At 44.6% G+C, this 25065-nt stretch overlaps 1 protein-coding gene across 3 annotated transcripts in view; it reads left to right on the plus strand.

Moving 5' to 3' along the window:
* LOC133349539 (glutamate receptor-interacting protein 1-like) overlaps positions 1-25065 on the plus strand; it is a 334917-nt gene that overhangs the window by 110123 nt on the left and 199729 nt on the right. For all 3 annotated transcript variants that reach the window (XM_061563083.1, XM_061563082.1, XM_061563084.1), the window contains one exon: positions 10278-10413. In XM_061563083.1, coding sequence (XP_061419067.1) covers positions 10278-10413 — 136 coding nt within the window. The remainder of the gene's footprint in view (positions 1-10277; positions 10414-25065) is intronic.

Raw genomic sequence — 25065 nt, forward strand, 5'->3', positions numbered from 1 at the left:
CTTCATTTGATTCATGTTAGTATTAATGTACGATTAATCATAGTACAACCATTTATTATTAAGAGAGTAAAATCGCGAAGCAAACCTCACAAACTTGGCAGGATGTCGCTTGGTAGACCTTCCAAAGCCATCAGCAATGCTCCCTAGACTTTGTATTAAACAGTAAACAAGACCCTAAACTGGTACAAGTTTCCTTGCAATTGCTCATGAGTATACGTTCAGTAATGTCCTCATGTCACAAGGTCTCTAGAATGGCCACGGGTCGCTTTGGCAAAATGTTTATCACTCGGGAAACCCAAAGTCGCTAGATTTTTCTGACAAAATCTCTAAGCTGGCATGCAACTGGATTGTATTTTACCGATCCTCACCATCGGCAAGGTGTGGCCGGCTGTGAATCCAATGTCAATGGGTGCCCTGACATTGTGGATAACTGGCATTCGCAAACAACGCGGATGGAGTGTTCATTTTCTTTGAGCAATTGAACAAACCCAGTACTTATTTATTTATATCCAAAACCCAGTCATAATAGTGAGAGATTTATGTACAAGCGCAGTGTAATATTTACGCAATAAATTACAACGCAGCCGTGGAGTACACGATTTACATTCTGCTCCCGTGCCAATCATATATCTTGTGTCTTCTTGAGACAAAATGTCATGGAGATGAGGCTGGCTCTGACACAGCACAATAAACAGCAAAACCCTCCATGCCTCCTCCCTACCCTGCCCCCCTCTACGGCCTCGTGATTCACCCTGGGTCGGCACTCACTTCACTGGGCAGAAATTCTAGGCAAGCCCTTGGTGGTGGTGGGAAGGGAAAAATGATCTCATTGGTAATTATCATCAGCCATGTTCATTCCACTGCTGCTCCCGCCTTCTCAGAGGACGTTCTCCCGGACGTGACGATTGTTTAGTAATTAGGTGAAATGGCCTTGGTTAAATATTGTTTCGCGTAAAAGCAGTGCACGTTTTAAACGCGAAATATTAACAATGTAAGTGTTTCATCATCATCATCATCAGCCGCGATCAATCGACTGCTGGGGGTGATGTCCTGTGGTCAAGACGAGTGACAGCCAAGAGATATAACGAATCCTAGAGTGGTAAAATCAGCTCATGTGCATATGCTATGTGGATCGTGAGAGATGGCAGCGACTTGGGAAGGCCTGTCGCCCAGCAATTAAAATGTTGCTGACTGAAATATTTTAATATAATCAGCTGGAAATACTGCAGGTACTCTGATTAATTCTGAGAATAAGATATATCTATTTTATTATTTACCAGCTAAGACCCACTGAGCTATATAGTAAAATTTAAGGAGCCACAAATGATAGCTCAACGAAGTGGCTTATTATGTGGAAATGTCTTGCGGCCAAAGACTCTAAATGCATGTTTTCTAAATGTGGAGCGAAAAACCGGAGGATCCGGAGAAAAATCCAAACGACCAAAGGGAGAACACGCAAACTTCAAATATACAGCAGGCATCGTCAGGGTTGGGATCGAATCCACGACCACCTCCACACCAGGCGAGGTAGTTGACATCTCGCCACCGCGGCGCTATGCCTCACACATACTGCGAGCAGCCTCAGGCTCTTTTCGAGAGCCTGAAGTCTGACAGAATATTGTAGGTCAGCGACTACATGTTAAAACATGTTGTTTGGCCTACATGAAGCAGGGTCGACTTCGTGTATACACGTGTGCAGCCTTGCCAATCCACCACCTCTGGATGAGGGCCTCCACAGTCTGTGCGGATCATGGGAAGGGTGGGGATGTTTTTATCATACTTCACCATGCTGGTCAGTTGCGGTTTTTTGAAGGCAAGCAAAGGAACAAGTGCCATAGAAGTGCAGTACAACAATGGATGTTGCTGCCCTGCGCTGGCCACCACATGCTTGTGTAACTACATTGAGTAAAATACCAGTTCACAAAAAAGAAACTCCCAGAAACTGTAAATAAGCACGTGCCCTGAATTATCGGTGGAAATTCTACATTCTTATGGTCGGGGCCAGTCTTTGAAAAAGTGAACCATTGTTGACCTGCTGTGAACGATGAACGTAGGTATGTTGAACTTAAATTTCGATTTAAAGCTTTCGTGACTGCAGGGATTCATCTTCTTGGTTCTTTCGGTAAAGTCACGTAGAAGGGAAATAATAAAATAATACAAATAAAACATAATAAAATACAATTCTCACGACGTTTCGGCCACAACGCAAGCAGCCGTCCTCAGGTGAAGAACAGGTCTGTCGGAAAGACAGCGTCTGAATGAACACCACCAAGCTTGGCAGCGTATATTTAAGCTGGGTTAGGGGAGGAAGGGCGCCTTGACAAAGGAATTTGCATATCAACATAGGAATTTAGCATATGTATGGAAAATGCAGATATGGGATTAGTCACTACTTGTGGAATGCGTAGGAGGTGGGGGGGGGGGTCTCAAAGTCATAACTAAAATATAAACTACATCAATATCATCAATATACTAAATATACTCTCCAATAAGCTGAGCTACTAACAGTAAGTCATACATTACAATTCTATGTCGCAAAAAATATAATATGCCTCCAGCTAAACTTTTTCCTTACATCACACGGATCTACCCCGTACTATATACTGCCATAGTTGAACTTCTTTCGCACCGTATGTCACCAACCTTGCAAATCGGACGTGCGGGGGAAGGACAACAAACTAACCACAAAAAGTGGTTCTTAAAGAAATTAGTTTTCAGTCAGAGCTGCCAACCAATGTCTCGGTGATGCACGGTTCAGGCGAAGCAGTGGCAGAGTGACTACATTATCAGCATAGGGGGTGCGGCAATCAGTCAAGTGGGGCCCCACCAATATTTGATTTGTCTCGCACGGTCGCACCTAGGCAATTATATATCGCGGGCTCCTTTTTCCTCATCACATCATTACATCTGTTTTAGTTATTTGACACTGTTGTTGAAAACGCATCTCATGGTGTTTGTCAAGGGGGCCCCAACTCGTAGCTTTGGCCACTGGGGGGTGCCCCCACACTTGTTACACCACTGAGGCCAAGTTAACCCTAAAGAAGAAGGCCCAAGTCAGGTAGGTGCTGCTGTTTGCAAATGGCCAGAAATTCAGCCCAATTCACTGCGGTTGTAGCGCAGTGCCTTAACCGCAGTGATAAAACCATTTCTGACCAACTGTAACTCTAGACGCACATGCGCGCACACACAAAGGCAATGAATATGTACTTGAAAACACCGCAAAATATCTTGGAGGTTTGCCATCGTGCGAAATACATTTACTCGTGCTAAAATATTCAAACATAGCAGCCAGGGGTAAGTGACTTTTATGATTACGGATGGCAGGAGTAAACTGTGTTAAGTAGTAACAGACGAATGCCACTTCTGGATCAATTAACACACCTGATCGCTCGATGCACAATAATGGGGCTTTGAGCGTACGCTGGTGAACCCCTTGCTCCCACTGTGCATGTTAATGAACAGCCGGCGCCGCGTGGAAACCCACCGAGTGCGCAGAATGAACTGCAGCGGCACTTCGCCTCAATTACTTGAGCCTGTGCAGATTATTTCGTGAGTATAATGAGTTGACAATGCCAAACAAACGTTTTTGTTGCCGCGATATTCCGGTTGGCAGCGTTGCACAAGTGCTGAATAGCAAGAGCTCACAAAACCTCGTGTGAGTAGCGCTGTCCTGAAAGGGGAAACAAACATTAATTATATACGTGCTGTTATTTAATTTGGACCGAAGTTGCGACCACCCATAACATCCATCGATGAGGCTAAAATTGCATGGTTACGCATGAATCAACAATTAGAAACAATCCCATTTATGAAATGTATTTAGAAAAATAAGGAATCTTCTTCAATGCGTTTGCCCCACTCATGTGGAGTCCGCTGTCCTTGCCAACCTCCTCCACGCTGCCCTTCCCTGCGCCATCTCCCTTTCCGCTCCTCGGGCCACCATGTCCGATCGCACCACATCGCCTCACCTCTTTTTCTGCCTTCCTCTTGATCTCTTTCCTTCCACTTGGATCACTTGAACCTTCTGACCCACATCATTTTCCTGCTGTCTCTCCACATGACTGAACCACACCAATCCTTTTCTCTCTATCATCTTCTCTGTGATTTCTATCACCTTGAGTCTTCCTCTCACTTCTTCATTTCTCAACCTGTCCTTCCTTGTTGAACCCAACATCCACCACAACATCCTCATCTCTGTGACTGCCATAGCTTGGTCCTCCCTTTGTCTTGTGCCCCAGCACTCGGTCCCATAAAACAGCACCGGCCTCACCACCGTCTTGTACACTTTTCCTTTCATACAAACTGGGACCCTCTTATCGCACACCACACCAGTCATCTCTCGCCATTTCAGCCATCCAGCCCTTGTTCTTGTTCACAATCTCTCCTTCTAGTGATCCATCAGCACGCATCATTGCACCCAAGTACTTAAACGCATTAGTCTTCATTAACTGGTCACTTCCAATTTGCAATCCTCCTGCATTATTGGCACCGAAATTTGCCACCATATTCTCAGTCTTTGTCCGACTGATCCTCAACCCATTCCCTTCAATATTTTGCACCCAGATCTTCAAATAATCTTCCACTACCCCTCTGCTTTCACCGCATAGCACAATGTCGTCTGCAAACAGTATACACCAGGGGGGCTCCCTCTGAATATCTCTCGTGTGTCCATAACATATACAGTGAGGGAAAAAAGTATTTGACCCCCTGCTGATTTTGTACGTTTGCCCACTGACATATAAATGATCAGTCTATAATTTTAATGGTAGGTTTATTTGAACAGTGAGAGACAGAATAACAACAACAAAATCCAGAAAAACGCATGTCAAAAATGTTATAAATTTATTTGCATTTTAATGAGGGATTTATATGCATTCATTAATCCCCCTCCCAACTTCTCCAAAAAAGGGATCACAAGTGACGTCATCACATCTGCCCCTCTATTTAAGGAACGAAATAGGAAGATTTCTCCACAATTCTGGCTGTCACCTGATGAAGCTGGTTGTAATTACAGTGGTTTCCTGGAGATCGAACTTAATTCGTTCCAGAAGGCCATTCGAACACCGATTTGTTCGAACACCGAATTAATTTTCCCCATAAGAATTAATGTAAATGACATTAATTGGTTCCAGACACAAGAAATCTATCATTATAAAGCATTTTTACACGAAGTTTACAGTAATAACATGCATAAAATCATATAAAAAAACAAGAAACAATACATAAATTGAATACATCAATAAATATATGGAATAAATGAAATAAATGAAGATTAAACGTTACTTTACCTGTAGTAAGGAGAGTTGATGGCTTGAGTGGAAGGTGGTGAGGAGGAGGTGGTGGTGTTATTGTTTGGAAGGGGAGTCCCCTTTGTCTGGGCAAGCATCATGCACGCTGGCCATACGCGTCTCAGCCGTACAGGTTCTTTCAAGTCGCGATTGCCCGTTCGACCTCCGAATTTCGTTCAGTTTCCGGGGCAAAAAATGTTTGGGAATGTCGTTCGAACACCAATTTGTTCGAGATCTGGTGCGTTCGATCTCCGAGGTTCTATTGTACTGGCGAAACATCGTACTCAGATTGTAAATGTTGTGGCCTTGCTCTCCAACACACCGGTGTGCTGTACTAGTAACGAATTGGCATGTTCTATTTACGTGACAACCCTTAGTAATTGGCTGTGTCGGGTGGTGGCGGTTAAATGACACATTTATATATGTGTGCGATCTAACCCCCCAAAATAAATCTGTATTATGGAAGAAATACATAGCTTTCACTCAGTTTCACAGTATAATATAAATAGTATACAGACCTGGTACGCGCGTGCGTGCTTGTGGTGGGCTCGTATTCAGTATTTAATGTCATCAAGTACACAACAAACATGAAAGCACGAACAATTGTAATAACTTATTACCGAGCATTATCTTCGACGCACTCGAACTTTGCTCCAGCACGCGACGACGCAGCCATCGCGCCACGACCCAGCGCCGGCCCATCGAAGCTTTGCACAAGTTACAAAACACCATTTTAAACATTGTTAAGTATTAAACAAATGCGTTTATCGTCGCCGTGATTTCTCTCGGCATGCACGGCACTCAATCATCCCGATATTTATTTTTTGCAGCGGAAAGGTTTTTAGCGGCAGGAGTTGTGCCGTATTATCTCCGGAACGGTCATACATCAAATGCGTGCGCTGGATTTTCAATCGGCCCTTTGCTTCTTATACGTATTTAAGTGACGATTAAAGCATAATCTCTGAACGTTGCGATTGTCCTTGTGGTTGCAAATTTGCGATGTCGCCATTAATTAATATTGACGTCAAAATTGTGGTGGAAATTTTCAACTCTGTAATTGAATTAAAAAACTGTATTGGTTTTAATTCCTTCAATTTTTTTTCCTGTTCGTATAATTGGCTGATTAACAAACAATCCCATGTGTGGGTGACCATAATTGCTTTCGGTTATATATTTGACATATCAGTGATGAGTTAATAGATTAAATCATTTGAATGTTTTATTTTTATCATGAGGGTATAATTGTCAGGCGCTTTATATATTTAAACTTCCACTTTGCAAAAACCTTTGAAAGCTGATGTAAAGTGATAGGCTGTTTTTCCCCCAGCAGCATATGCTCATCAACAGCTCGTTGAACAAGTGCCTGATGTTCCCGCCAGTAATGTGTCTGTTCCGTGTCTGTGTGGGGGGTTGCGGTGGCGCATTGGTTAGTGCACCGCACTACGAACCTGGCGACCGGAGTTCGATTCCCACTCACAGCCAACACCAAGTGATGATTATCTGAACCAGTCGTCCTGGGCCTCTCCCGACCTGGTGCGGTGTGAAAAACATCGCCACTAGGGAGACAATGCGGCCGGGCGTGGTGCTGGCCACCCACCAACCTCAGGTACCGTGCCAGCCTTCATAGGTGCTTGCGAACAGCACTTGCCCCAAAAGCCCGTAAAGGGATATTTGTGCATCTTTGTGTGCGTATAGCGTTGTGTGTCTCTGTGCATCTTTCTGTTTCTGTGTGTCTATCCTTGTTGCTCTCAGATAGACACAAAGACACAAAGAGACAGAGAGACAGAGCGACGTCGAGATGCAGAAACACATGTCTGAGCCGAAAGGCCTTGTAGCACAGAAATATGTATAAAGTTATGCGCTGCCTTGGCAAATCGTTGGAAATGGCGTAGTAATTCATTTTTTTAAAAGCTTGCTCCTGAAATATTATATTTGGTCTGAAAATACTTTTTTGCTGATACACATTTTTGATTTAAAGCTTTCGTGACTGCAGGGATTCATATTCTTGGTTCTTTCGGTAAAGTCACGTAGAAGGGAAACAATAAAATAATAAAAATATAAAAAATATAATTCTCACGACGTTTCGACTGCAACACAAGCAATCATCATCAGGTGTGAAAAACACAGCAATGATGACACACCTGATGATGATTGCTTGTGTTGCAGTAGAAACGTCGTCAGAATTTTATTGTTTTATATTTTTATTATTTTATTGTTTCGCGTCTACGTGACTTTACCGAAAGAACCATGAATACACATAAACATGTTATGTTTGTGCAATGAGACTGACCATTGTTTAGTTCTTCATAGTTACGGTACTCACAATTGACCTGTGCAGGGCATAATTGCATCATGCATTCTAAGCTAAACGGACTTCACAGTGTTCATGGAGAGCTCTTACATATGACATCAGGCAACCCTGCAGCATTGCTTTAACAGGCCACACACGCTGCTGATGAGACTCAGAGAAGCCAAAACCAGTTTTTTGCCCGAACAAAAGTTGCTGGGAAAAAAGACCATTGGTCTCCGAGGCTGATGCATCTAAATTTGATTTCGTTTCTGGCATTTAACATCTTTCATTCCTTTTTCCTATTTATTAATTCATTATTTTATTACCCTTGGTCCGACAGGCCAGTGCGTCATTTTTTTCTTCATGAAACACATTTTTTTATGGACATTATTATTAGTAGGTTTTTTACGAATGTTGGTTGTAATTAGGTAAATATGTACAGAAGGTAGGTTTCAGAATTTTGTCGGGGGCAGGTTGTTGAGATGAGGTCGGTAGGTGAATGGGTGTGGGTACTTAGGCAGGTTGGTCGTTTTCATATGCCCACTTTTACCAAAGCATTATGAACAATTGCAAGTAAGTGCCAACGTCATATCGTCTGGTTACAAAGCCTTCGGCTTCCGTAGCACGCGAGTCATGCGCGAGTAATAGTGAGAAAAATCTGTAAATATTGACTAACCTTCAAAGTATGGGAAAGCCTTCCTTCATAAGTGGTTTAAAAATTTTGCGAGGAAGTCTGGAGAATGCCCAAGGCGTAAACACGCTCGCAGAATGTGTGTGTGTGTACGAGCGTTCTGTATAGCATGCGGACCTGTCCACACACGTCATTTGTGTTCGAAGCTTGTATTCGTTTTGTTGTGCATCTTTACCGTGTTTCTTAGTCTGTGGGATTGTTTTTCGTAAATTGTTTGTGTTACATAATAGAGCAAACCCTTAATATTCGGGGGTCCAATAATCGCGGTTTTCCGTATGCACGTCGAATTGATTGTTGTGCAGTTTGCAGCATTGTGTTTTCAGTATTAGTGGGATTGTGTTTTAAGTATTAGTGGGGTTGTGTTTTCAGTATTAGTGGGGTTGTGTTTTCAGTATTAGTGGGGTTGTGTTTTCAGTATTAGCAGGGTTGTGTTTTCAGTATTAGTGGGGTTGTGTTTTCAGTATTGACAGGGTTGTGTTTTAAGTATTGGCAGGGTTATGTTTTAAGTATTCACGGGGTTGCGCTAAAGTATTGTTTGCCGTAGCTCGCTACTGACTATACGTGGTGAGGCGTTGGAGCGGCGTGGGTCATGGTTGAGTTGTCCCCCACGCGACACCGCTCTCCTGCCCTGTCGGCCTCTGACTGCTGCACCATTTGCAACGTGAGCACTTTCCTTTACGTGCATATACAGTACCGTATAGTAGCCAAGTATTTAATCTTGCATCGATATTTTTGCTTTTAAATATGTTTGTGTTCATGATTATTAAAGGTAAGTTACATAACACTGCTTGAGCGTATTGGCACAAATAGCATAAAGTGGAAACAAATGACAATGTGCAGGGGACACCTACGGCCAATCTTCCCATGGATCGTGATGATGATGATGGTAAAGAATGGAAGTGACATGATGGAAGTGATGTCACTTCCACATTTTCGGATTGACCCCAAAATTTTGTTTTCAGATTATCCCCAAATTGTATAACTAGCTTCGTTTTTTATTTATTTAATTAACCAGAAAATTTGGATCATGGATAATATCCCCATTTTAACTAAACTATTAAACTTTTATTTTATTTTACCAGATAAGGCCCACTGAGCTATGAAGCTCTTTTCAGAAGCGATCTGGCTATCACAAATGATAGCTCAACAGAGTGGCTTTCCGTCATGTGGAAATTTACTGCAGCAAAATACTCTAAATGCATGTTTTTAAATGGGGAGGGAAAGACCGGAGGACCCATAGAAAAATGCACGCGACCACGGGGAGAATATGCAAATCCAAATATACAGCAGGCGTCAGGGTCGGGATCGGGATCGAACCCACCACCTCCTGTATACCAGGCGGGGTAGTTTACATCTTGCCACAGTGGTAACCTACTACCCCCCAGTGAGGCATGTGCATGAAGCCACTCGAGCGCTCTGGGAACATTCTTGAAAATCAATTTAAAGTCATTTTTTTATGTCATTAATGCAATGTCAAATTTTTGTCAGCCTAGGTAGGTATCTAAAAAGATGAGAGCTGCAGGGATGTGTCGCATGATTTATGTGAATTCTGTTAATGGAGAAAATGTGTTTCATGAGATAGCGCAGCAGTGGAAGATGGTTAGAAAGCAATTGGGAGAGAGGGTGAGAGAGTGGATGGATAAATGTGGGGACATCCTTCCCTGTCTATCTGTGACAAGGTTGAGAAGTGACGCATTTGCAGCTTGCTGCTGAGGTCCACGGTTCAAGCCCCTGGTTAATACCATGAGGGCATTAACCATAGAACCGTACCGCGCGGCCCACTTAACAGTGGACGTTAAAGTTCCCGTGACATTATTCGGAATAGACTTGGGTGTGTCTCCTGGCGACACAGTTCAAATTGCTCGGTACAGAGCAGTGTCAACCCTGACAGCAAAACGACTGCAGGCTGCGCCTATGGAAGACGGCACCGTCGTGATTGCGCCGCCACAATAAGAACACCCTGTGAATGCCGAATGTGCTGATGGTTTAATTTGATTTTGGCCTGCAGAGGATTGCAAAGGCACGGTGACCGTGGAGCTGGTGAAGAAGGAAGGCTCTTCGCTGGGTCTCACCGTGTCCGGCGGAGCAGACAAAGACTCCAAACCCCGTGTCTCCAGCCTCCGTGCCGGAGGCGTGGCAGCGAAGTATGTACTCCCGCTTATTTGGTCATTTTCCGTGCGTTCTCAACAAAGCGTGCATTTTTAAAATGTATTTCACCAATTTGTGTGATGGTTGTAGGCAAACGCCACAGTGGAACGGTTAGTGAACTTGACTTTCTAATCCAGAGGTCACCGGTTTGATTCCAGCTCTCGGAGCGGCAGTTAAATCAAAGGGGCACGTTTTTGTCCACCCAGCGGTGTAAATGGATACAGCAGTTCGTTGATCGACACGTTGCGTGTGGTGGAGTAAAGCGTGGGCACGCCCACCTCCTATCAGACATCAGTGCGGAAGAGTAGGCCTAATACCCTCTAATGCCCTCTAGATCTCAGTGGCTCGAGCGAGCAAGCAATTGCACAGTTGCGCCTGATTGCAGCCGTGCTAATGCAGCCGCGGGTTGTGAGGTGACACCACTTCCGTGGTGCTGTCACTGTGGCAGGGGATAGCCACAATAAGGGACCTCGCCGGCATAGGCCTGGAGCCGCTACACGAGGGCTCTCACCCAACACGACAGGGCTCTGTGAGAGTCGCGTTTGCCGTATGGCTATCTCTAATATATACGTACACTCGCAGAAATCCCCCCCCCCCCCAATTTTCTTCATGACTGGGCCGAGAACCGCCAACTTGCTAGTTTAATCAAATCTACAAATTGTAATTCTAGATTTGATTCTAGATTTGAATCGTCTAATCTTATAGGGTGCTCAGGAGGGTTCCTTATGACACGTCTCCATCGAGTCGGAGTGAACTCGGAAGCTGTGAGCAAGGGTGCAAAGGCTTACCCTTGAAAATTCAGGGTGCGTAATGCCCTTCACGGCCTATCTGTGGGACCCTTTTTTGCCAGTATCAAAAGGGTAAAACCAATTATTTTTTTTCTTTCATCATTTTAGTATATTGGCCGAAGTTATGTACTGTGAAGAAGGCCCAATGCCCGAAACGTCGCGGATTGCATATATATTTTCTTCTTTTAAGCCATTGTTGTTGTTGACGGGCATGCTGATTTTTCTTGTGACTGGCGCTCATGCACAACTGGTGGCCAACGCAGCATCACTGAATAATTGTTTAGTATCACCGAATAATTTCTCAGCGTCACCAAATAATTCTAAGAAGTTAAAGGTAGCTTTATGCTGGAGCTCATAGGAATCGAGGCCACATTGTTCCGTTTATCTGCCTAAGATTGGAAGATGAAAATGTTCTGCCAAAACAATGGGTATCTGCCTTGGTTTGAAATATGGAGCGTGCTGCAGTTCAAACTTAGTGTTGTGGTTTAAATGTGAATTCATTAACATTCTGAAAATGTCGCCTATTTTTTGTTGCTGCTTTATGCACATTGACGATGTTTAAAATACTCTTTGCACGCTGACAAGTGATTTATTAAATAATTTGCATTACATGCTTCGTGTTTGCTGGAGTCGTAAAATTTCGTTGCTGATGGGCATCTGCATAATTTGTAAACAGCTTACATTTCTTACTCCGAGGGTGACCTCCACAAATTAAAATATAACTTCACGACGATGTAAAACTTCCTCCGTAGGGGTCTAAAATGCAATGTTTTGCGTCTTGGGCTTGAGTATTAGTACATTATTCTTTGGTTCCTTTCGGTAAAGTCACGTATAAAGAGAAAATAATAAATTAAATAATAGCATACGACGTTTCGATTGCAACACAAGCAATAATCATCAGGTATAAATGAAAGAGAAAACAAATATAGTGAACTTAGAAATATAATGCAATACAACACAGAGAGTCGGCTAACATTACAGTCAACACCCTACCTGGTTGATTACGTTCTTCCAGAGATTGCTAAATTTTTAATGCCCTTTGAGATTTTAGCATTCTCTGGAAGAACGTAATCAACCAGGTAGGGTGTTGACTGTTATGTTAGCCGACTCTCTGTGTTGTATTGCATTATATTTCTAAGTATACTAGTTTTGTTTTCTCTTTCATTTATACCTGATGATGATTGCTTGTGTTGCAATCGAAACGTCGTATGCTATTATTTTTTTTTTCTCTTTATACGTGACTTTACCGAAAGAACCAACGAGTAATTCCTGCAGTCACGAAAGCTCCAAATTGAGTTTGATTAGTACATTCTTATAGCGCAAGGGCATCGCAAAGGGGATACGTATGTTGGACTTCTCTCGCACCGTACGTAGCCAACCATACTAATTGGAGGTGCGGGGGAAGAACAAGAAATGAAACACAAAAAGCAGTTCTGAATGAGTTTTCATCTATATTTAAAGTGTAAAGCTTTGGTGGCTTCTTAATGTCAGAAGGAAGAGCATTCCAGACGGCCGCAGAAGCATATTTGAAGGCGTGCGATGCGGTGACCATCTTTGTTCGATGGCCGCTCGAGAGTGACCGGAGTTCGTGTAATGGTTTATGTTCCCTGACAAAATCAGCAAGGTACTGTGGTTCATTTGTGGCAAGCACTTTGTGTGTAATGAGTGCGACCTTACGTATTCGTCCGGCAACCGGAAACCAATGAAGCTCGGCAAGCACTGGATGGACACGGTCGGATCTTACGGTACCCGTCATGATACATGCCAGACAATTTTGTACACGCTGCAGCTTGATAATGTTTTTTTTCCAGACGTCCCGTAGAGTAGTGAGTTGGAATAATTGAGCCTTGTCGATACGATGACGCATGCCACCGTGTTGGCTATGTCACCAATTAATAGTGGCCGAATGTGTCGTAGAGCCCTGATATTAAAAATGCAGGATCTGACCATATTTTGCACGTGGTGATGAAATTGACATATTCTGGTCGACTATTGTGCCAATGCTCTTTAGATGAATAGAAGACTAAATCCTGTAGTCCATGACCGCCACGCCTGGATCCACTCGCTATTTTTTTTCTGCCTGAGCGTGAGTGCCAACCAGCAGAGCCTCTTGATCTTTCTGGATTGAGCAGCATTTCGTTTCGTGCAAACCACACGTTCACCGCTTGCGTGCAATCTTCGAGTTTACTGAGGCTTATAATTAATGATAAGGACCATCTCTGGGACCATTGAGGGTAAATGTGATCATCTCTAAGGAATGCAAAGACTCTTGAGTGTTGTGGGCTGTTGAGCATTCAATGTGAGCGTTGCCAGAGAAGGAAAGCTGACGTCGTGTAACGGTCAGCGCACTGCATTTGCAATCCAGAGGTGTCCGGTTCCATCTATTAGCGAGGTATTGCAGTTGAAACAATGGTGCAAAGGTTCATGAATGCCCTCCGGCGTCTTGTCTAGCCAGTAGGTTGTGTGCGGTGAGGTCAAGTGTAGGTACTCACACCTCTTCAAAGATGTCTGGACAGTCTGGAAGCGGTGTGCCTAAATTCAATGTCGATAGTGGCTTCTCTAAAGCTCCCTCCAGTGGAGGGCCCTTGCTGCCAGCAGTGGCGTGAGCACAGCAATTGCAGGGCTGCGCCTCTATATGTATCTCTATACATTGCAATAGGGATTGCCCCTGAACCCTGTTAATGACACAATGCAAATACTGCGCAGTGTTGCTTCTTTCACAGATGGATTTTAAATATAAATATTTATAAATAAACATTTGTTGAAACACGCATGATTTCATACTAATTAATTATTAACTCACATTTTCAAAAGTTCAATAATTGCTGTGATTTTTCTACAAGAATGCTTAATGAACACCTCTTGAACATATTTGGAGAATAGCGTGTCAAATGTTATAGGTTTCCGAAACACTCCCGCAATTATGTTTAGCGTTTTCAAGCTTTGAATCGTGATAATTTTTGCGCTTGATTTAACATTGTTCAATTCACTTTTCACATAACGGTATTCCATTCCCACTGACGAGAGATACTGACATTTAAATGCAGCGTATGTAGCCATGATGTGGGCTGTGTTAAAAAAAATGTGTTACAATGAACGTTTACAAAAAATGCCTTATTCAAAGCATAGATGAGGTTTTAAAAGCCGTATTGCACATCTAGAGTCTTGTTATTTTTACTGAGCTTAATATCTGACCTTCGGCTTGAGTCCTTATTTTCAGTTTGGGACTCGTCTAAATTTCTAACATATATGCAGTCTGTAGGTGTAATCTTTTCCAATACAGTTTAAGCCACATTTAGAGATTAAAACTTAGTGTACCGGTTTATGCAAAGTTAAGCATAGATCTTAGTCTTGTTCTTAGTTGACGGTTTTGAAATGAAAGACTGTGATTTATATCCTGCTGGTAGGGGGCATTTATGACTTATTTTGTATTGGTTCGAGTTCGTTTTCTTTTGACCAGGTGAGAGCCTGGGACACCCGGGGAGTTCAATTCACAAGATGGACCAGGTGGAAGGGGTGGCCAATGGCTCTGCTTGCCGGTAGCTCCCTGAGGTCACTGGCGGTGACTTCTGGGAGGTGGGCCATTGGGGCCCTACACCACCGAAACAATTTCTCTAATTATATTTTATTTCAATAATGTATTTTTCCAATTAAATAAATATTTACACGTTTTGTTTTCCGATATTTTTTGGGCATTTCCAACCATTTCTGATCTAATCAATATCGGCTCGAGTATAAATATTGGGCGCCCAGCCTGACTATCTTATTGGTGATTCAAACCATTCACATCCGTTGAAACACTGATGCGAAAGCGGTGTAAGTAGCTCCACTAACTAGCCAGTAGCAATGAGCCTCCACTCCAAAAGCTCACGCACAGCGCAGACGTTCGCATTTGAACGTCCATGTCCAGCAATCAGCGCGCAGTTCGATTCTTCGAAACTGGGTGGCACTTTGTCATCTCCAGAGAAACGCACAGGAGGTGCCAGTAAGCCCTTGCATTTACACTGCTCGAGTACACCTCCCCGGAAGCCCACACGTGCCCACGCGATGTTATTCATCCAGGCCAACGCGCCGCGAGCTCCTCGCGGCCGGGGAAAACAAATTGGAAGCCGGAGTAATAGGTTCCCTCTCAACCCCGCCCGCCCGCCCGCCCTGCAAGACAACTGTTGTTGTGCTCTCGTGGCTGTGCCACCCCGCTGTGCTCCATCACACAATCGGGCGGCGGTGGCCGTCGCTCGCGCGCCCGAGCGGCTCTCCAATTTGTCTTCCCCGCGTCGAGCTTTCATCGCACGCTCGGGGCCGGAGCTCGCCGAGCCACCCGCCCCCCCACCCCCACGTGTTCCCCGCCGCTAAATCGCCGCGCGCCGACAGATTGTGAGCGCTCGGTAACCTCTTGTCGTGGATTAGAGGGCCCACCCCGCCCACGCCCCCCTCATCCCGCACTACGCCCATCAGAATGTAAAATGCTGCTTTTCCGAAGCACTTGTTGCAAATGCGTGACAAAGGTGAAAGGGTCCTCGTGCGTTCACACGCAACGGGCACAGCTCGCCTGCCAAAGATAAAGATCCCCCGTGTAGCCTTGAACAGACTCTTGGGGCAAGTTCTGATAAAGGCCGGCACGGCACACGAGGGGGTAGGTGGCCAGCACTGCACCCGACTGCCTTCGTCTCTCCAGTAGCGATGTTTACACACTGCAGGAGGTGCTCTTTTGAGGCTGGTTCGACCTAGGGGAGGCCCAGGGCCAGTTCATATAATCGTCACTGGTGTTGGCCGTGAGTCAGAATCGAAATCGTCTGATCGGGTTCGTCGTGCGGTGCGCCTACTGCTACACTACTGCTCCCCACTCATCACCACACACACTCGTACACGGCAGTCCCGAACCAGTGATGGGAATTCCAGATTCCTATTGCAGTGAGCAGTCTTTTTGTAGGATAGCCACTTTTGACATCCCACCGAGTGGTGCAGCCTTACCACGTGGTATTCATCTTACTGACCCTGCTAAAAGAGTGACGCGATGATCTGCGCTCGTCGATCATGCATTCCGCTATTGCTCTCACCTCACCGTGTACGTGAGAGGACATGCCACGACTCCCATCGCCAGATTGTACTCATTCGTGCGTTCGTCCCGCTCGTGTGTTCACCAACGCAAGTGTGGGTGAGCGCTCACGTTACGGAGGCGCATTAAGATGTCCCTCTGGTTGGTCGATGCAAAGGAATGGCACACGCTTATTGTTGATGCCTGTGTCATCTTCGTTGTACTTATAGGATTGAGACGTGAAGTTGGTCACCACTGTATCCTTGAGGACCTTAATGGAGCGCCCAAAATTGCCACCCTCTTTTTTTGATGCCAACAGTAAAAGGTATGCGTGTAATGTGAGCGAGCCCAGGGGTATCCGTTTATGGGCGGTGATTGCATTGGAAGGTCCCGAGCAAAACAGCTTGCGGAAGGCACACACACACACACACCGGGCGAGACCATCTGTGCGCCACGTATAACAAGGGGCTGCTTGACACATCTCCATAACACCCAGGGCCCTGTCACGCGCGACCTTGCTGCCCGCTGCCACATTAAAGTGGAAACCACCGCCGTCTTTACAACCACACGGCAGCATTCACGCAACGGGGGGGCAGGGGCGGGCGGGGGGATGTAACGTGAGAGCCGGATTAAAAGCAGGAGGATGCCACCTCTTAAGAGCCCGTGCTTTGGAAAAGAAGACGAGTAGACAGAGAGAGAGAGCTGCATATGCAGGCTCAGATCCAGGTGGCCTGATGGTCTGAAATGACCTCAATGTCTCGGCGATTATGTTTGAGGAGGAGCCGGGCTTCGGTTTGGATGAGAGTAAACATAACGGCGATGAGTTTGGAATTGGTAAAAAAAGATAATTTAGCATTTCTATGCTGTAATTCCCACTTGGCCAAAGGGTGTTTTATGATTAACAATGATGAATTCACGGGTTCGTAGTGAGCAGTGTTGTGGTGCTGCATGTGCATGTGTGTGTCTTCATTTAAATTGGAACAGAAGCATTTTTGTTTGCAGTTTGCATTTCAGAGGAGACTAATAGCTTTAACCCTGGACCGGCTGTGATACGGTTGCCAGAATTCAATGGGTGGTCATGGCCCTGTGTTGGTATTTAGCCGCCATTCCCACCTCCACCTAAAGCGTGCCATCTTACAGCGTTCAGGTCGCACGGTTTGGCTCACGTCATGGTCAAAAGCCTGCCGCTGAGTGACCGCCACCGTATAGTTCACGATGCCGCTTGACTCTCTTTTGGTTGGTGGAGAGTTAACTCATCTGTATTCAGCACCCATAAGCATATTCCGAGCATTTAAGAGAATGATTTGCCAAGTTAACAATGAAAGCACCCATAAATGCCGCCATTACACATCATTATAATTCCATCCATGGCACAGACAGAAATTTACGATGTGTGTTCCTCCCAAGGACCCTGCTTACAATACCCGGATTAACCCTGACTCGCGCGGTCCGCGAGACACCGGCAGGTGTCCGCACATGAAAAGTATCTCCATCCCGTGGTTATTCCTGCCAGCAAACGTATTTACGGAACTTTTCAGGCAGGTGCGATGGTGCTGGTTCGCTGGCAATGTGTGCGCTGCTGCTGTGTACTCCACGGTTCCTTGGGAAACAGCAAAGAGCCCAGGAGCGTCAGAGATAAAGCGGAAGGTCGAGCCAGTGGGGGAACATGTTAAATTGCTGTTCGCGGCTGAGACAAACTTTCAATTTTTTCTTTGTTTTGCAGATCACTCCTGCGGTATTTAAGCTGGGAATGTAGGCGTTTCCCCTTCTGCAGATTGGTATATGAGTAATAGGACTTGTTTCTCGTGAATTGCTACCGTAACGTTTGCACATGCGGTAAACGGCTGGCCAGGTCACGCCGTGGCAAAGTGCACCTCTTGCAAATACAAATTCCGGTTGGCCGTCAAACTGGCTCATCAATCCCACTGGGGTTGATAAAATAAGTATCAGTTTGTGTGAAGTCAACAGCAGCAGCGCTTATCTTGCGGAGATACTACTTTAATGCAAGAATAAACGTTGCAAGAACCATCACTGGCATACATTGAAAAACTAAACAGTTGATAATAAATACCAGAACTCAGGAGTTAAGGGGATTTAGTAAGGTAACAGGAACTCCCCTTTTTCCCCAGCTGCCTAAATGCCAACTGCACAATTGTAAATAAAAACCCACAAGTGAAATGTTTTACAGATAACGAGACAGAGATGACTGCAATGACCCAACGACCAAGAGTCTCTTTTCAGCGGATATTTGAGAAATGTTCTGGAACATTGCTTCTTAACCCAGGGCTTAATAACATACATGAATACTTTACTTGGGATTATTTATCGGTTCAAGTTAAAGTCTATTTCGTTTTACCAGGTGTAAACTCAAGATGCCAGGGTAGTCTCATTTGCGAGTGATCTGGATGTGTTAGTCGGCCAGTCGGGGATGATGATTGTGGTGTAAATATCCAAATTGAGTAATGTGTGGGTGTTTTTCTAATTTTGGCAAATTCTGACGGTGACGCCGGCACACGATACCCTTCACTTGGCGATGACGTCAGGGCGGATCATAACGCCCACACTGTGAGCAGACGGTGTGGAGTATTATTCTTATCATCATTCCTATAGTTATTACACCCGTGGTATTATTCAGGCAGCCACTGGATCCGAACCGTGAACCTCTGCAACAAGTGGAGAGCGCTTTACCACTGGGCCGTCTAACCGCCCCCATAGTTGATTCGATTTTGTTCCTGGAAATGAGAGTTGGCTCTCTATCGAGATTTGAAGCTTTCGTGACTGCAGGAATCTATACTCTTTGGTTCTTTCGGTAAAGTCACGTGGGTATAAAATTAAATAAATCACGACGTTTCGATTGCAACACAAGCAATCATCATCAGGTGGGAAAACCACAGCAATATTTTTTTTTGCTGTAGTGTGCAAAACATTTTTTTGCTGTCGTGCGCAAAAAAAACATTTTGCTGTGGTTTTCCCACCTCATGATGATTGCTTGTGTTGCAATCGAAACGTCGTGATTTACTTTATTTTATACCTACGTGACTTTACCGAAAGAGCCAACGAGTATAGTTGGCTCTCTGTTGTCACGATATTCAACGCTGTCAGGTAAGCATTTGTTGACACGGCCTCGTGCCCACCAGGACTCTTCCCACAAGCGACATATGGCCGTGTATTTGCTGGGAACGTGTGAATTAATTACAGTTAACCATCGATTATCTGGTGCACGATAATCCGGCTGCTTCCAAAGTTATCCGGCGGTCCCTGGCAGATCCGGCAAAACCGCTCCAAAGTCTGTAACCAATCTGGCAATCGGCACCATGTGCGTAACAAAAACATTTGCTATGTTTGATTCATTGTCAAATATTATAGACAGTGCATTATACACTACATACAACAATTGAAACACTGAATATACTGTACGTACTGTTACTAAAATTCATGCATTTCAAGTAATACACACAGCACCAGTTAGCACCGTTGGCTAAGCTTGGTTTTGGCCTCCCGTGGGTTGAATTGGCCTAAAATGAGTGCCGGTGTCTGAATGTCAGCATCAATGATACCCTAGGCGGCTGGTGAGGTTGAGCATACAATGTCGTTTCGCCGTGTGCCGTGCCGGCCTTCACAGGTGCTCGCTCAACGATGCTTCTCAAACGGCCAGTAAATGCCGTGAGACTTTTATATATTGTTGGGGGGGACGCTGTTTGTCATGGTGGGTGTGTCTGGGTCTGGGCACACAAATGTTTAAAGTCAGAGCTTTACTTCCTCCCTTTGGTGTTTGGCCATGAAAGCCAAAATATACCGCCTGCTTGAGATTCATAGACTACTAGTGTAGTGCCAGGCCCTACCCCTTGCAGGCTTTGAACGGTGGTCGATCTCGGGAATTTCGTGCATTAGGAATATGACCTCACTTGCAATAAATAATCAAAGTATTGTATATGTTACCGGAACGTGATAGCGTATCGAAATGCTATAGGTGAGGCTTTGGTTTTTGTTTCCAAGGTGGCATTTTCACACGGGACTCAGGGCTCAAAGTTCATGATGTGATGCGTTGGTTTTATTCAATCGTCATGGCAAAGCTTTCGTGACTGCAGGAATTCATACTCTTTGGGTCTTTCGGTAAAGTCACGTAGATAGAAAAATTATTATTATTTTAGAAAAATAATTATAATTTATATATCATTATTATATAATTATTAAGACCCAAAGAGTATGTCATGGCAATGGCTGGGCTTGCAACTGTTGATGTGAAAAATCAATGAATATGAGAAACCTATTCAGTTGACTCAAGAAACTATCCGTGGTGTCATCTTACAACGGCTGTTTCCTCACACGATGTGATGCTCGGTCTGCCGTTGAGTTCAGAAATATAATTTATTTAATTACCCGATCCTGACAGCATGCTGCCCCTGTGTGAGGATTTTATCTTCATCGACAAGACTTAAACATTACCAGACAATTTCGATTTCTGATAGTAGACCGAATCAAATGCAGTCAAATTAAACACCAGTTGAACATTTCCAGTCGGGTACACGATCGTGTTAATCACCCGACAGCCCCAGCAGTGCGTTCTTGCTATTGTTACGGAGAAGAAAACTAATTTGCGTGACATTAATGACTTCGACTTTGTTTGGTTTTGGCACCGGCGCTGTCCGGCTCGATGGCGTGTGGTTTAGGGTCTTGCCGTACGAGGCTCGGCATCGATGTCCGACCTTTTTGCTCCGCACACTACAACCCAAAAAACTCGTCGGAGATTTATCAACAATATTTCGTACGAAATAAGCATTGCCAGTTATTTTTTGCGCGCGAGGTATTTTTTTTCCACGAGGTAAGAGCCCGTTTGGGGCATGAGGTTTTTTTTTGTCAGGAAAGACCTGGGGCTAAATAAAATGTATTAAGATAAACAGGTGCCGAAAAGAATTGAGATTTTAAACGTTATCGAGCAGGTGAAAATAAATACGTGAGTATACTGTGCAATGAAACGATTTTCCAGCGCCGAACTGCGATTGGCTGGAAATAATAACGTGGAAGCAATTTCTCACACAGCGCGGACTGATTAGTGAAGCCATTAGCAGAGGAGAGGCACACACAGCGGCCAGGTCACACGAGACGGATCTCTAATTATTCGCTGGACCATTTTAAATAAGAAGGAAAGTCCAAGATCTACGTGGCCTCCCCAACTCGCCATGATGAAAGGGCTGGTGCCAATTTGCGGAAAAATTATTAATTTAAACTTGTAACGTGCAACTCAGTATTCGTTCTCACTCTTAGAGAGAGAGAACGACTCGGAAGCGCGAGGAACTACAGACAGGCGGGAAGGCAGCAGTCACACGGTCAGCCGCCATTAACAATTGCCCAAGTTCTGCCGTTCTTTGCATATTAAGGTGTTCAAGACCAATGAATGAGTCTCAGCTTGGGTGTTGCTGTCAAATGCCGGTGACCTCGGTTGCATAATAATGCTCGCAGGTGCACATAAGGTGCAGTTGGAAGTTAACACCCATCATTACATACGGTACCGTACGTAGATGGAAGGTAACACCCATCATTACGTACATATGGTACGTAGATGTTTCCTTCTTTCTATGACTTTGCTTTAAACAAAACGTCAACATCCGCCGGACACTCGGTGTATAGATTGATCGAGCGTAAATACCGAATTAGTGTGGCGTATATGGGCAGTCATAATTACTTGGCTCAAAGAGACCCAACTACAGTCTTACGAGGCCTCTTTTATTTACCCAGCTGTCACCCTGGGACCTTGATATCAGTGTCTCACAGAATGCACGCTTAGAGGCCTGACAGTGCTATTAGCTCCGGGAGCCGACTAGCCACCTCGTAAAACAAGACTTTTTTACAAGGGTCCGCTGATTAGTTTTACTAAAACCCGATGCCTGCTTGGATCAGACTGTGCCAGGAAACTATAAATGGCTGTTATTTTTGTTCTTTCACATTTCGCCACGTTGATGAGCACGGCGAGAACTTTTTTGATAGCACAGTTTATATCGGAGTAAAATAAAAACTTGCGAAAGAACCTGATCAGCAGCCGCCCTGATCAGTCCACTGCTGGATGAGGGCTTTCACCAAACTGTTGGCCATCTTTCCCAATCCCGCTGATGTCATGGTCCACCCAATCAACCGGCACACGAGCCGATTTCACTGCTCCATCTCCCACCTGTGGGCGTCCTCTGGGACGCGTCCCACCCCTGTAAACGACGGAGTATGTGTTGAACATTGCATGACCAGTGCATATCGTGCCCGCCTTTGCAAATAATATATCTTTTAATCACACGTGAAATTATATTGCAGTTAAACCAAAGTAATTTGCTAATCTTGATTCCATATTTCTTTTAATACTTTTATATACAAGGGCCTGTTTATCATGCTACGTCATTCCAATGATTTGTACGGTGGTTTTTCACTCCATTAGTCCAAATGCAAACGGCACGCGGTAATAATTCTCTTCAACTCCGGCCCTTATCTATCCACTGCTGGATGGAGGCCTCCCACCCTGGCACATCCATCTCACGATCTAGCAATGTCACGATCCGTCTACTGCGCGTGAGCCGCTCTCGCTCTCCGCTGGAGATGGGGCAGCGAGAGCTTTCCCTCATTGGGCCGCGATTCCTTCACCGCGAGTCGTGCCTGCCGGCCATTGTTCCCTGCCCATCTTACGACTTTCCTTAAAAAACTATAAACCAGGGGAGGCTGACCTGTAACAGACCAAGAGTCAAAAGTACCCATGAGTTCTGGAGAGAGCCAAGCGTATTTTTATTGACAGTTTTCGGTACAGCACGGCAGACATTCATTATTCTTTGCTCCAGTGATAGTAATATGTTCTACGTTATGCCCCTACGATAGAGCCGCATGTGGGGGATTAAATAGCCGCATGTGGCTCAGGAGACGCCAGTTTTTATTTTACCAGATGAGGCCCACTGCGCTACATATCTCTTTTTCAGATGTGACCTGGCCACAAATCATAGCTCAACAAAGTGGCTTATCATGTGGAAATTGATAGCAGTCAAATATTCTAAACACATCTTTCTAAACGTGGGGAGAAAAACCGGAGGACCCGGAGAAAAGTCCACGAGACCACGGGGTGAGAAACTCCAAATATACAGTCAGGGTTGGGATTGAACCCACAACCTCCTGAATACCAGGCGAGGTATTGAACATCTCGCCATCATGAGGCATGTAATATGCATTTGTTATCTGCTCCAAGTGTACCTCTTTCCATTTATCAGTGTAATTCCCAGGATGCATTTCACCATGCCTCTTTGTACAATTTAAAAAATTTTGTTCCATTTTCTCTGTCTGTTGTTCCCGTGATTCTGATCCGTGACGTGCGACATTCCTATGGCAGGGACCAGTTTTTCCAAAGCACAGCCGCTCTTACGTCAAAGTGGCGCTCCTTGCATGTCTCCTGCTGGACGATATGGCTGAGTCGACAACCTACGTGGATTTGAACCACAACATTTGTCATTGTCAGTCAAGTGAGCTCAGCATAACACCGCACACGGCTCGATTATAAAGTTTAAAAAAATGCGTGTACAGAATCAAATGCCGCGCTTCTCTTAATGTGGCATAGGCAAACGAGCTTCTGTTTGCACTCTAGACTAGAACGTCTAAAGTCGAATTTGGCACATGCTTGTGAAATGTGATGCATTGAGACACAGGCCACTTGCCAAATGAGGTTATCAGGCAGGGAAAATATCACATTTTATATACAAACCCCAGGATCCCTACATAACAGTGAATTGTAACACATGTGAGAATTATTCAGTTGACAACACCAGACAACAGGGGGAAGGAAGACGAGGTTTACTAAATACCGAATAAAACAAATGTCTTGGGCTCATTATCCCAACGTGACTTCAGTGGGAAGACCTCTGATATTTGATTTTCTCTCCGTTTTGGTTTGTTTACACTCGGCAATCATGTCAATTAGACAATGTCCCACGGGAGATCTGCAAATGACAGTGTTTTATTAAAGTTAGCAATAATTGGATGCTGAGGTTAATAGTTGCATGTGTACTTGCAGAAGAAGTTTGTTTTAGAACATTGTGCTCATTCCGTTTAATTGAACCAGCAAAATAACCACACGGGTTCAAATTTTGTTCACATTGTTTCACACTTTGCGACGTGTATGCTGTATTTAAATTATATTAACCATTTTACATGTGTTTGCGTACGATCATTTTTTAACCCTTCACAAATAACTGCAATATTCAAGGTGGCTTAAGGGACCAGAGTTCTGAGCCGGTGGTACCTCTGAGACCCTGGGTTCGAGTTCAGGCAAGTTGTCTACCATTCAACTGGGTTTTTCAAGTGTAGTTGACAGTCTTAAGCTGGAACACCAATGCCTGTACGTGCGGTATTTTTCATAAGTATGTGTTCTCCCGTAACGCCATGTGTTGTTTTCATAACACTAATTGGATATAAGGCGATACATGTATCAGGGAACACATGTTTTACTATGCGGATGCGAATTGGATATTACGCGATCGAGTTAATGGAACTACGTCGCGCGAGTAGGAATAAGCGCTTGTACGGCTGCCTCGGCGTAGCATCACACAACGCGGGATGCTGCTGGATGCTTCTGGATGCTACCCACATGCCTCAGTCTTTGTTCAGCCTGCGTACGCATCTCACGTGTTATCACGGACTGTATTATATATTATTCATTATAATGCGATTTTTCCATAATGCGGTGTCCTTCAGCAACGCAACTACCGCGTGATAGGAGAACAGACCGTGTGGTTTTTTCGCTTAATTATAAAACAACAAAAATTGTGCCGTTAAAATTGAAGGAATAAAAATGAAGTTTGACTGCC

This window comes from Lethenteron reissneri, chromosome 30, assembly GCF_015708825.2.
Source record: "Lethenteron reissneri isolate LAM-NWPU_2019-01 chromosome 30, ASM1570882v1, whole genome shotgun sequence".
NCBI classification, from domain to species: domain Eukaryota; kingdom Metazoa; phylum Chordata; class Hyperoartia; order Petromyzontiformes; family Petromyzontidae; genus Lethenteron; species Lethenteron reissneri.